Raw genomic sequence first — 12,448 nt, 5'->3', positions numbered from 1 at the left:
TAATATTTTTTGCATTGTTTTTTTTATGTATTTTTCTAGAATAACCATCTTAATACGTATTATTACCTACAGTATATTATTATTATTACTTATGATAAAACATTTGTAAACAATATTTAAATTCAAATAAACGATCTGAATCGTTACCCTGTAGTGGCAGGTTTTAAGTGAAAGTGGCTGATATTAGGCTTGAGATACACTTGTAAGTTTTACTTACGTAAGTAAGGACAAAGCTATTTGTTAGAATGAGATAATGATATTCATCTCTCACTCTATAGTATAGCTACATACATACTACACGAATTAGGCACTAGACGCAACAGTCCCTACTTACGTAAGTAAAACTTACAAGTGTACCGGCCGCCTTAGAGCATTTCGTCCTCACTTTAGAAAATAAATCGTAAAAAACAAACTGCAGTGTTTATGGTGAATTTAATTGAATTATGTGGTTACTAATTAAATTTTACATTATTAAAACACCATATTAATTAGGTACTTGATACCGCAGACGACATTATTATCTGTTAAAGTCAGAACAACTCTTAGGTGGCTGATTAATAGGGCACTTTACCCCATTAAGATATGACGACTAAACACGAACCTATTATGTGCTCTTATTCGAAAGAAAAGATAAATACAACGTAAATAAAATACTACGCACTACGAATTTAACCAATATCAAAGTATAAGCATAGTTTTCAAATACAATTTCAATCATAACATTGTAGGCAGTAGGTAGGTATCTTAAGGTAATATTAATTTAAAATGATTCAGCATGACTGCATATGTATTAAAATATTTTATGATTACTTTGATTTTTCACATAAACTCTTAATGTCGATATGTTCTAACGCTGGGATTTGAGTTTTGGTGTGTAACGTGGGCGTGACGATCATGTCAACTTCCTCTTTAATTATGTTCCAACTGAGGTCAATATCTTCTCTCGTTGTTAAATGAGAACAGACTACGAAACGGATTATATACCTGCCACGGTAAGTTGCCGCCACCATGTAGATTTGTTTCTTTTCTGTTAAATTTTCTAACAATTTGCGTGTTGCGCTGTCACCATCTTTAAGCCTGAAGCACACTAATCCCATTGATGGCTCGGGTTCCACCAAAAATCGGTCGTCAGCTCGAACTAACTTTGCGAAGTGTTGAGCGAGGCTGATCTGATTTCTGAGATGAGATCTAATACCTTCTGCGCCATATATTCTCAAAACAGTCCACAACTTCAAAGACCTGAATCGTCTACCGAGAGGTATTTGCCAGTGACGATAATCAGGTATTTTAATGTTAGTCTTAACATCGTCTAAATAAATACGCTGGATGTCGAAAGTGTTGATTAGATCGTATCCATTTTTGACCCACATCGCGGAACAATCGAAATTCACAAGCATCCACTTGTGTGGGTTGAAATCAAATGAATCTGCGTATTCAACTCCTTTCATTAGTACTCTGTATTCGGGGCAAATGAAAGCTGATCCTGCGTAGGCGGCGTCGACATGTAGCCACACATTTGCTTCCTTGCACACCGGTCCAAGTTCATACAAGGGGTCGAAGGCGCAGGTGCCTGTCGTGCCAAGATTGGCAATGACATAGCATGGTATTAGCCCTTGGGCTCTGTCCTCTTCAAATGCATTTTTAAGTGTCTCTCCACGTAGTCTTCCATCTGCGTCGGATTTAAGTAATCGCATTTTCATGGAACCGAGTAGTCCGGATTTTTCAACCGACGAGTTGCATTGGTCCGACGTGTAGGCCACGAGCTTAGCGTTGATATCGCCTTCCTCGAGGCTGGGATCGTTTGCCATGAGTCTGTGCACGGTTTTGTTTTTAGCAACGAGTAATCCGACTAAAGTTGCCTCACTAGCGGAACCCTGCGAAATATTATAGAGTTGGTAAAATGATCAATAATTTTAAAATTCAAATTAACTTGACATCCGCGTCGGTATACTTAAACAGATAATCATCATAGGTAGTATACTAATAATGATGCCTTATGATTTATGTGTTTTGTATTATTTTAAATTTCTTTGAAAATACAATAGTGTTGCAACCACACAGACCTGAATGACACCACCACCAGGGCCGTCAGAGCAGTTGAGGAATTCCTCAGGGAGGCCGAGGAGCTTTCCCAGCCAATTCATCGTTACCACCTCCAGTTCGGTGCATGCGGGGCTTGACATCTGCAAGTAAATAGGACAAATTATTATTATTTGTATGTCTCTTACAAATTCTCGGAACCATGGGGTCCCGGGCATTTTGAAGGCGTGCGTGGGGCCGAAGCCAACACGTAGAGGTCCCTTGTAATAAGACAATTTACTCTAAAAGTAATGTGACACCAAGTATTATTATTTTTATTAATTAATGTCTTTCCCATCACGGAACAATGGTGTTCCGGACCTTTGGGAGGCGTGCGCGGAGCCGAAGCCAACACGTAGATGCCCTTTTGACACTTTAATGAAATGTAAGGGGTACACCTAGCGGATGTTGCCCTTGCCCGTGTCATGGGACGCACGCAGAGGCAGCACCCGCCAGGGTGTAAGGACTATTTGAGAGTTGATGGAATCTAAAATGAACTGGGCTATTGGGTGAAAGCGATGGACTAAATACTGGGCTATGGGATAAAAAAAACCGGACGCCTGCCTAATAAAACGGTATTCAATTTTATTTCCGGCAGACGGTGACTCGCCCCCCAAGATGGGCCCCCACAAAAAGCGACATCTAGGATGGCTCAAGGGCAACACTGGTGTGAGCGGCTCAGGGGTGTCGAGAGGTGTACGCCGCTTTCTACCCAGTGGCTGCGAGCAGCCACTGTGCCAACTCGCGTCTTATGCAATTTTTCACTTCCACCCCTGGAGCTTATAGCTCTAACGACTCCACTCTGGCCGGCTAAGGCAAGCCAGAGGCAGAGAATCCTGTCCCACCCACCCTCCTTGCGGCTAACAGAACTCCCCAGGAGCACTCGGGTACGTGAGGTCGCTATTCCCCAACAGCTCGCCACAAGCTGCCCTGCGTTGACTGATTGCACTGGTAAAACCAGCGGGCGATGGGGTCGTCACATCCCTACGCCTTATTATTATTTCTTTATTATAGACAACATAAATACTTAATTTGTGTAAAAATAGGAATGGACAAATGTATGCATGTAAGATTTCTAACTCGGCTCTGTTTTGATAAGCACGTCTTTTTTTTTTTTTTTTTAATTTATTTGAATCAAAAGAAGATTACAAAAAGCCTTAAACTACTAATCTGCCAAACTGCAGTACAGTTTGTTGGCAGAAAAAAAAACTAAATCTACCCTCCATCAACTAGTATTGTAAATATTAATAACTATAGCCACTTTTGCATACGTATGTATATTGAAACCTTGGTATGTTAAAACTTAAACTACAGACAGGCGCGGATACAAGATTTGGCTTAGGGGGGGGCCATTTTGAGAAAATCAACTTTAGACACATCATGACAGGATCTAACTTGATCGGTAACATTATTTAAGATCATGGGCACCAAGTATTTCCTAGTCCGTTTCCCAAAATAGTTACAAGTTTTTGGAATCAATAGTTTACGATGAGTTAGTTCCTTGGTAACGCTTCTTGTTTGTAGTTTGTGATTTAATGGTTTTTTGAACTCGTCACGTCTATATTGTTCTAAGGCTATGAGTAGTGAGCATTTTTCATGTACTGGTAATACATTACAAATCGAAAAAAGTCTATCGTAACTGTTTTTACATGACCGTTTTGTTTTTTTGTCTACTAAGAATTTTAAAAATCTGATCTGAATTGCTTTAATTCTGTCTAGGTACGAGGAGAAAGTCCGACCGTAACTGCTTAGACCGTAAGATAATCTAAAACAGTATAGTAAATCTAAAACAGTAACAGTGGAATCGTTTGACAATCCAGTTTGCTATCAACAGTATAGTACAATATAGCCCCGCCATCTACTTCGGCAGTCAATATGCGAATACAATACATTTAACAACTTTAAGCGTTTTAATATGCCGTTGTGACAAGCAATTAGTACTCGTATGTCGCGTGTCGTAGTAGCTGACGGGCTATAACTACTTTATTCTAAGTAGTAGATGTTAAGAGTCCGCGGCTAGCTCGGTTCTCCATACAAGCGTAGATACGCTCTCATTTTATAACGACTAGCTAGATTGTTCAGAAACTTTGTATTTACTTACAAAAGTTTTTTTTCTGACTTGGGCTCTATACCTCTAAGAGCAGTAGAGTGATAGGACAGTGTGGAAGAATGATAGCCTGGGGAAAATCCAGGACCCTTCCGCATCACACGAGACGGTTTTGCGACGCTGAAATAGTCCTAAAGAGTTTGCGCTCCAGCGCAGATCAGTAGAGCGATCTCGACCTGATAAAGGGAATCCAACTACCTAACGGGAGTTTTGTCGCTGGTTCGCTCGTTCGCAATACAATACCTAGCACTTACCTACAATAGGATGAGATATACAATGTGTTTGTCCACGTATAGTGGAGCCGTTAACCACGTATAGTACGATGAATTTTATCGACAAATCACCCCCCATACCTATGTTTATTCACAACCATTTTAAAAATGCACCCTTTCAAAGTTTTATGATGCCAAACACTACTGCACTTGTTTATGTACTATATCTGTCCATTTACCTACCGTACGTTTAAAAAATCATAATCATTCGATAGCTTATGAATTAGGGCATAAATTCAAAGCATAAATGTCTCAGAGAATTATCCACAATTACTCGAGAATTAATAACAAAGATAAGAATTGTTTTCAAAATTGTACTTTTTTTTCACATTTTATCTTTTTTTTCTAAAACGAGGTCGTTGACCTGAAGTTTTTTTTTTTGTTAAATCATAGTACAAAATATCAGGTAAAAGATGACATCAAAATGATAGCCGTAATTAAAACATTTCACAAGCTACACGAGTTCAAACAAGTAACAAAAATACAGCGATTTTTAGTTTATCATACAAAACTTGGTTTTGCTCTATTTCGTTTGTTTTATAAGCTAGAGCTATATAAATTAATTACAGGCATAGATATAGGTACCTCATTAGGAAGTTGTTTGTATGGGAAGGTGAAATTCGGCCGAGCTTGTTGTGGACTAACTATAGTGGAAAATTTCTAAGATCACAATATTTGACAGTTATGAATTGACCCTTAATAATAAATATTTATATGGAGGCTATGGAGCTAATCCCTAGGATTTACCATAACTGTCAAATATGAGATCTTGGGTTGCGCCGACTATCTTGGTAAAATAATTATATAAACTAACCCAACTGAATCCAATGACAGCGAGACTATCGCTGAGCAGGCCCCCGACGATGCCGGGGTAAGAAACTGCTGTCGGGTAGAACGCGTGGAACTGAGGCGAGTGCCAATGGGTTATCTGCAATACAAATTAAATTATAGTTGGCTACATGGTTATTTAAGGAAATTGCTAGTTCTTAATTTGTTTATGATTTATTGCAACAAAAGGTGTCCCAAATATTTGTATAGATGGGTGGCCTGGTTTAAGCTTTCTAGTCATTCTTATAAAATTTTGCTCATTAATTATAACAGGCGTTCGTTGATTTGTGCGTGCAACAATACGAACAGGGAAAACAAAATTTCCAATCGATAACTAGCTCAGAGTACATGAAACGAAACTCCTCTCGACTCAAAGCTTCTGCGCCCGTTGCACAGACTGATTCTGATTTTTCAGCACCCAAATCCTCGGAGCTCACACGCGGAGTGTATATCGATGTAACCCTCTATACAATAAATTCAATAGAAACAGCTATATTGAAGGTACGAGTAAATAGTTATAGTTACATATTAAAATAACATTTTAGCAAGTTTTAAAGTAACAGTAAAAAATACAGACGCCAGGCATTATTGCTTCATTGAAATCTTTTAGGACATCTTTCCAGTTTTCTGGCTCTTCGGGAGCGTTTTCTGGCAGCATTTTCAATAAATATCCTGGTTCAACTGATGGCAGCACATCCCTGCAAAACAATATTGGTTAAATATGAAATCTAAAGAATAATGTTAACCATCTTCCATTTATACAATCCAATACAAATGGAGCCAATCTCGCGGATCCTTAATCAAGAAACACCCAAATCTGAATTATTGCAGATGCTAATCGTTTGCGCCGTCGTGAACGAAACGGTAATCTCTTTCTATCTAAATGTAACTATGCAACTGTTTATGTTCAGGCAAAATAAATGAATTGAATTGAACATCACTCCATTCTATATTAGTGCAACAGAGATACATTAGCCTAATGTTCGCCACGGCGCAAACGATTGCTACGATTGGTATCTTGGCTAGGCACCCTGACCTAATCAAAGACGAATGACTATATGTTACAATTTGAAGTATTACAGGAAGTAGGGAAGTACATGTAATTAATCTTTGATTATACCAGTGGATTGAATACCGACACAATGACCGGTGCTGTAATAGCAATCATTTCATAATCATTTCTGCTGAATTTGCTGGACTCAACAGCAAAAACTGCTTTGTATGACTCAAACAATAGGAGGAAAATTGTGTATCCGTCGATGTAGGTATTTGACTATCGCAGCGTACTAATTAACCTGGTTAATGTCAGGTTTGTAGACAATTAGAGGCATAATAAGATAAAATTGTCGGAATCTTTCGTGTCTCGGATGATTAGCACTGAGACTGGGTCCGGGTGCTGAAATTTATTTAATGAGGCAACAGAACGGCTACCACCAGCAGTTTAACACTGACATATTCGCTAGCGTGTGCCGTAACTTACTTTCTATGCATCTCACTCGTAGGTACTAGTCGTACTTGCATATTAGTGCGAGCGAGATGTATAGAAAGCATGTAACGCAGACGTTAGAGAATATGTCAGTTTGACACTGCTAACTTATTGCTAAGGCAGTCGTGGTACGGCTAGATTTAAATTTGAAATATGATTTAACAAAAACGACGTATGCCACTTGAAGAGATATGTTAATTGCGTTTGGCAATTTTGTTTTTCCACAAGCTTTAATATACATAGTTTGACCTGTCTGTTTGTCTGTAATCGAGTACCTACAAGTTAGATTTAGAAAATAGGTTTCTGTGTTTGAATGTGCTATAATTTTCGTTGTAAGTCTGATGATAAATACATTTATTAATGTAATTTAATTGGTCTGGTGAACTGTTGGAGTCCGAGCAGTAGGTACAATAGAGACCGAGTACCATCTCGTGACTGGAATCGAAAGCGAAAACAATTCACGCTTCTAAGCAGGTGCTGTCCCTACTCTTCACGCTGGTTCTGTTTCGTATAGGAGGGTTTGCCATCTAGTGGGTTACGCCGCCAAATTGAAACGGGCTAAATACTCAAATCTGGTGCCGACCTTCGATTTTGTACCAGTAGCCGTAGAGACCAGTGGCCCTTGGTGCGCGGATGCTAAAAGATTTATAAGGAAGTTGGGTTAACGCCGCCGAGAAAAAAGCGGCGACCCCAGGTCCGGCGCATATTTAGTCCAGCATATTTCGTTGACCGTCCAAAGAGGAAACGCCAGCAGCGTGCTAGGCACATTTACCCGGGTACCTGTCGACCCTAGTACAGTCAGCGTCAAATACTTTGCCAACCAAAGCAACCAAAGTAGCCAAATAGTTCGGTACACCATATATTTAGTATGGTGTACCGAAATATTTGGCCACATTGACTGCTACGAAGTATTTGACGCTGACTGTACATATAGAGTATTGTTAATATTTAGATTTAGTTTTTAAGTTTGACTATACTATACAAAATGACTAATGACTATACAAAAGTACATGTAAATAAAATATAAATATATATGTATTTTCCTTTACTTTAGATTTAGTTTAAATTCAATTTTTATGTATTTTAAGTCTATATATTTTAATTATCTGTGTTTTAATTTAGTTCCTTTAAAACCTATTTTTGTGTTATTTATAAAATAAATATGTAATTATTATATGTAAAATATATAGCGACTCTATTCGTTCGCTATTATTCCTATTAACTTTGGCGTACTTACGTCATTTGGGAATGTTACAATTGAAGGAATTGGAATAAAAAGTTTATACTGCTTCGAGGTTATTTTTGCAATTTTGATACTTAGTACTTAAAAACGTAAAATGAATGTTTTTCTTTGAATAACATTATAAGTGAGCGTTAACCTATAACAAGAACATCGTGGAAATGTATTATACTGCCATATTGTTTTTACTTTTTTTGTTTGGCTCTAGACGTTCATTTATAACCAGAGATCGGACAAATTTGCGTCATTGCTCGCAATAATGTGGACATGACTCCAAAATTAATCAAATATGTAATCATTTAATTAATTTCTTACTTGACTTAAATTTTAATTCCTAGTCAATAAATACAAAAGTTTGTTAAAGTAAGTAAGTAAGTAAATATTCTTTATTGCACCAACAATTATACATTTTACATACATGTAAAACTACAAATGAATTTTAAAGGAAAATAGAACCAGGTAACAACAGGCGGTTTTATCGCTAAAAAGTATAGATTTATTAAAGAAAATAATCAGTATTTTTTCCAAATTTTCTGCAGTCAGTCTTGTTTAGTTTATCCCGATTTTGAGGTTATCGCCCACAACTTAGAACAGAAAATAAACTCTGAATTATACTGGAATAATAATATTCCTATAAAACTACTTAAGTTTGCCCCATTAACATCAGTGGAGTGCAAGCGGAGTTTTTCAGCACTTAAGTATATTTTGATGTAAAAAGAAATAGACTGACTGCAGAAAATTTGGAAAAAATACTGATTATTTTCTTTAATAAATCTAGCTATACTTTAACAAACTTTTGTATTTATTGACTAGGAATTAAAATTTAAGTCAAGTAAGAAAGTAATTAAATGATTACATATTTGATTAATTTTGGAGTCATGTCCACATTATTGCGAGCAATGACGCAAATTTGTCCGATCTCTGTTTATAACAAATTGATTCTATGTAATGGCGTGGTTTGATGTGTTGATTTGGTTTGATTACTCTTTTACTTATTTTCGGTACTAAGAAGCGTCCGTTGGAATGTAATTATATGTATGAGGATGTAAGAAATATAATTAAATGTATTGTATATACAGCATGCTTGTCGAATTGTAGGCCTAATTCGGCATGATCGTTTCATAAGTCATAACATTACGTTGTTTAGATTTCAATTAAGTCACGTAACTGGTAGGGTGAACATAAATGTCTATAATTGGGGTTTTTTACTTTGCAATTAATTAAGGAGCTATTTATAGTATTTTTCAAACCGGAAGGGCACGCTGATAGATGTCATCTCCATACAATTTATTACCTAAAAACGCCAAATCTCGCAAAATTGTATTGAGAAAATATCTATCAGCGTACCCTTCCTGTATCAAAAACACTATAATTGACATTTGAAACAGTTTAGTAGACGCAAGAGGGTAGCCTAAAGAGAGAAACGAAGGCTGAGACGAGTGAGAGGGAGCAATAAAACAGCATCCTGAGGATGGTAGGCTCTGGACGCCTAGACTGCCCTATATTAAGGCATTGAGTTAGCATTGTAACGGGCAGTATAAAATAATCCAGTAGGTATCTGTTTTAATCTCTGCTTTTAATTTTATGGTAAATAGGTATGTTGCAATTAGACTAACACTTAGTTTATAAGTTTCCTAGTTTAAGTAATATTAATTAACAAAATATATGGATTTTAAAGTCTGAATTAAAATGATTTATTTTAATTTAATTTAATTTATTGAAGGGAAATTTATCGGGAAATGTGGTTTGGTTATTTTAATTTAATCGTATGGCATAACATAATATAGAAGCATATAATAACTATTTTTTTTTAAATGTCAACACAAAGACCAGTCAGCCATTTGATGGCTTCGTCGCACAGGGATATCAGGTCTTCTGGAGGACCGGCAATGTAGCGCAATATGGGGCAGTCTTCAATTATGTGCTGGATAGTCTGGGTTTCAGCACCGCAAGCGCAAGCAGGAGAGTCCACCCATCCACAGCGGTGTTTATATTGAGCGCAACGTCCGTGGCCGGTACGAAGCCTGTTGAGTTTGCACCAGTGTCGCCTCGAAAGGTCCGATCCTTTTATTTTGGAGCCAGGTGTAATTCCGGAGCCTAGTTTTTCCGCCATTAAGGAGTACCACGTCCTGGACCATTCATGTTGCAAATATCTTGATTTTGTTAAAAATATTTTCGCCGTTCGGGCTTGGTCCTATAGTACTTAAAAGTAGCTCGATTTAGTGAGTAGATTCGACCCCTGCATTTAAAGCCCCGTGGTGGGATACATATTGTATTTGAGAGCAACTTATCCAAAGAACGAATCGAAAATAATCTAAATCGATAACCAATTTAGTTTTTTTTTTATTATTGATCCTACATTTGATAAGTATACCTACCTACTTTTATGTTCAATTATTATTAAAAATAAATATAATTGATGTTGGTTGCTTAAGGTGGATGCACTCGAGTCTAAAAGCTGTCAGTTTTTATGTGGAAAACCACAATAAAGCCCAAACACACTTATCTAGAAGTAAACTTCTCACATATAGTACAGTATAATATTTTAGTGACTTCCAAAAGGGAGAAGAGGTGTTTCAACGTTTTTATCTTGTCCGGATCGTATCTAGAGGCCCGTCTAAGATAACTTCGCAACTACTTTAACAGAACCAAGTGAGAGAGTGTCATTAAAAACGTCATAATTAATTACTTTGTCTCACTGTGTCATTGTACATGCCATGCAGAGTTAGTTTGGATCGACTCTACTCTGGAACTTGGTTGCTTATTTTTTATATTATACAGGGTGTTTATTTAATCACCTGCAATAATTTACGGGGTGAATATATAGGTCATACTGAGCAACTTTTACTATAGGACAAACCCCGAAATCGCCAAAAAAATCGGCTGTTTCATCCATTTTAGCTGTCTGATCTTGACATTTTCTATGGGAGAGTACTTTTTTTGCGCAATTTCGGTGTTGATCTCATAGTAAAATTTGTTCAGTATGACCTAAGTATTCACCCCGTAAATTATTGCAGGTGACTAAATAAACCTCCTGTATTAGTATACATAGATTAACCTACATGTCGTGCATTATAAATAAATATAACAAATATGAACCGACGTTGTTACCTACCTTGTTCGAATTGAATCGTAGTAATCCGCCATAAGATCGATCGCTGCCTTGCCGAACTCCCGAAACTCCGTAGAATTCATGTTTAATCACAAGCACTACCGCTTTAAAGTTGAATTAAATGAAAATATAAGTATTGGAATAAATCATAAAATTAGACTAGCATCTAATTGGACTCAGTTTGAAAGCCGAACATAAAACGGTTAAAGCAAGTCGTTAGGTTAATCCGATGGGCAAGATTTAATCAACCAAGTTAATTAAGACTTGCCGAGATGGCGATCTGCGTGACAATGGTGTCTCGATGCCCGGGAGCTGGATTTATACGTGCACGCGCAATAAGCTTTCTACAATAAGAATTGCGAGTTCACAGGTGCGCGCGACTTGTCTCAACGTTTGATTGCCTTCTTGCTGTTCTTACAACTAAATACATGCTGCTATGATATCTTGGTAATACCTACAAGAAGAGAGTAGTTACCAAAGGAGGTAGGTCGGTGGAGGGGGTTGCAGATAGGGTTGATGTTTGTTTGACGAACGGTATTAGAAACGATATTATATTAATAGTTAACTTCCTATTGCTACAAGCCGTACAAAGAGAAAGATGTAGTAATTCATATTATACATATACATCGTGTTTTTATTGAATTCCGTTAACTTCGGGGTATAATATACCTACATATTATGTAAGTACGTTTAAGGAAAGTAAATGGCATAGTTAATTTAAAAAAACTTGTTATTTTTATTTTTATAAAAAGTAATTAAATGTTTCATATAGCGTTGTTATAATACGGGAATTAAATTTAGCTCAACCAAACAATTGAAAACTGTGACATATCAGTGTCATTTCGAACATCGATCGTCCGAGGTAGTAGGTACTTACGTTTAGCAGCAAATGTATGATCTCGTACTAAACACTAATCAATATCTAAACGGGCCCTAAGGCAAGTGCACTTGCTTGCTCGTAAGGTCCTTATAAGATAAAAAATAATTAATGATTATCTCCGAAATGGAGTTACTTAGAATACCGGTTTCTTTGAGAAAGTTACATAATTTAAGCTCAGGAATGCGCCCTTGAAATTAACGCAAATAAAAAAAAATCACGGTGTATAATTAATATTATATTGTATACCTTCCTATTTTGCATCAGAAGGATAGTCTTGATTGATTTACATTGATTGTGATTGGTTAACAATACTCGGGTTAATTCAGTTTTCCTAGATATTTTTCGGATTCAAACATGATAACTAATTTCCAAACTGCTTTGTGAATTAGGTTCTGAATGTAAATCTTACCTAAGAAATGGATTAATTAGTATCGCAGTCTCTTG

The 12,448-nt window shown here is 36.9% G+C and overlaps 1 protein-coding gene across 1 annotated transcript; it reads right to left on the bottom strand.

Annotated features, from left to right (window-relative positions):
* Window positions 1-413: 413 nt before the first annotated feature.
* LOC133517803 (aromatic-L-amino-acid decarboxylase-like) lies at window positions 414-11,409 on the bottom strand. Its single transcript, XM_061851233.1, has 5 exons — window positions 11,128-11,409; window positions 5,864-5,984; window positions 5,273-5,386; window positions 2,064-2,183; window positions 414-1,874 (listed from the first exon to the last, which is right to left on the bottom strand). Exons 1-5 carry the CDS (start codon window positions 11,205-11,207, stop codon window positions 807-809), a joined length of 1,503 nt encoding a protein of 500 aa, XP_061707217.1. The 5' UTR covers window positions 11,208-11,409; the 3' UTR covers window positions 414-806.
* Between the last annotated feature and the right edge of the window lie 1,039 nt (window positions 11,410-12,448).

This window comes from Cydia pomonella, chromosome 5 (assembly GCF_033807575.1).
Source record: "Cydia pomonella isolate Wapato2018A chromosome 5, ilCydPomo1, whole genome shotgun sequence".
NCBI classification, from domain to species: domain Eukaryota; kingdom Metazoa; phylum Arthropoda; class Insecta; order Lepidoptera; family Tortricidae; genus Cydia; species Cydia pomonella.
The sequence above is the reverse complement of the archived record's forward strand: the minus strand, read 5'-3'. Positions and strand labels throughout refer to the sequence as shown.

Bases quoted from the DNA above. Each gene is read 5' to 3' on its own strand.
- LOC133517803 (XM_061851233.1), bottom strand. From the start codon at position 11,207: ATGAATTCTACGGAGTTTCGGGAGTTCGGCAAGGCAGCGATCGATCTT. The intron at 5,985-11,127 runs GTAGGTAACAAC...ATTGTTTTGCAG, and splicing joins TACGATTCAATTCGAACAAG to GGATGTGCTGCCATCAGTTG. The intron at 1,875-2,063 runs GTCTGTGTGGTT...AATATTTCGCAG, and splicing joins CTGGTGGTGGTGTCATTCAG to GGTTCCGCTAGTGAGGCAAC.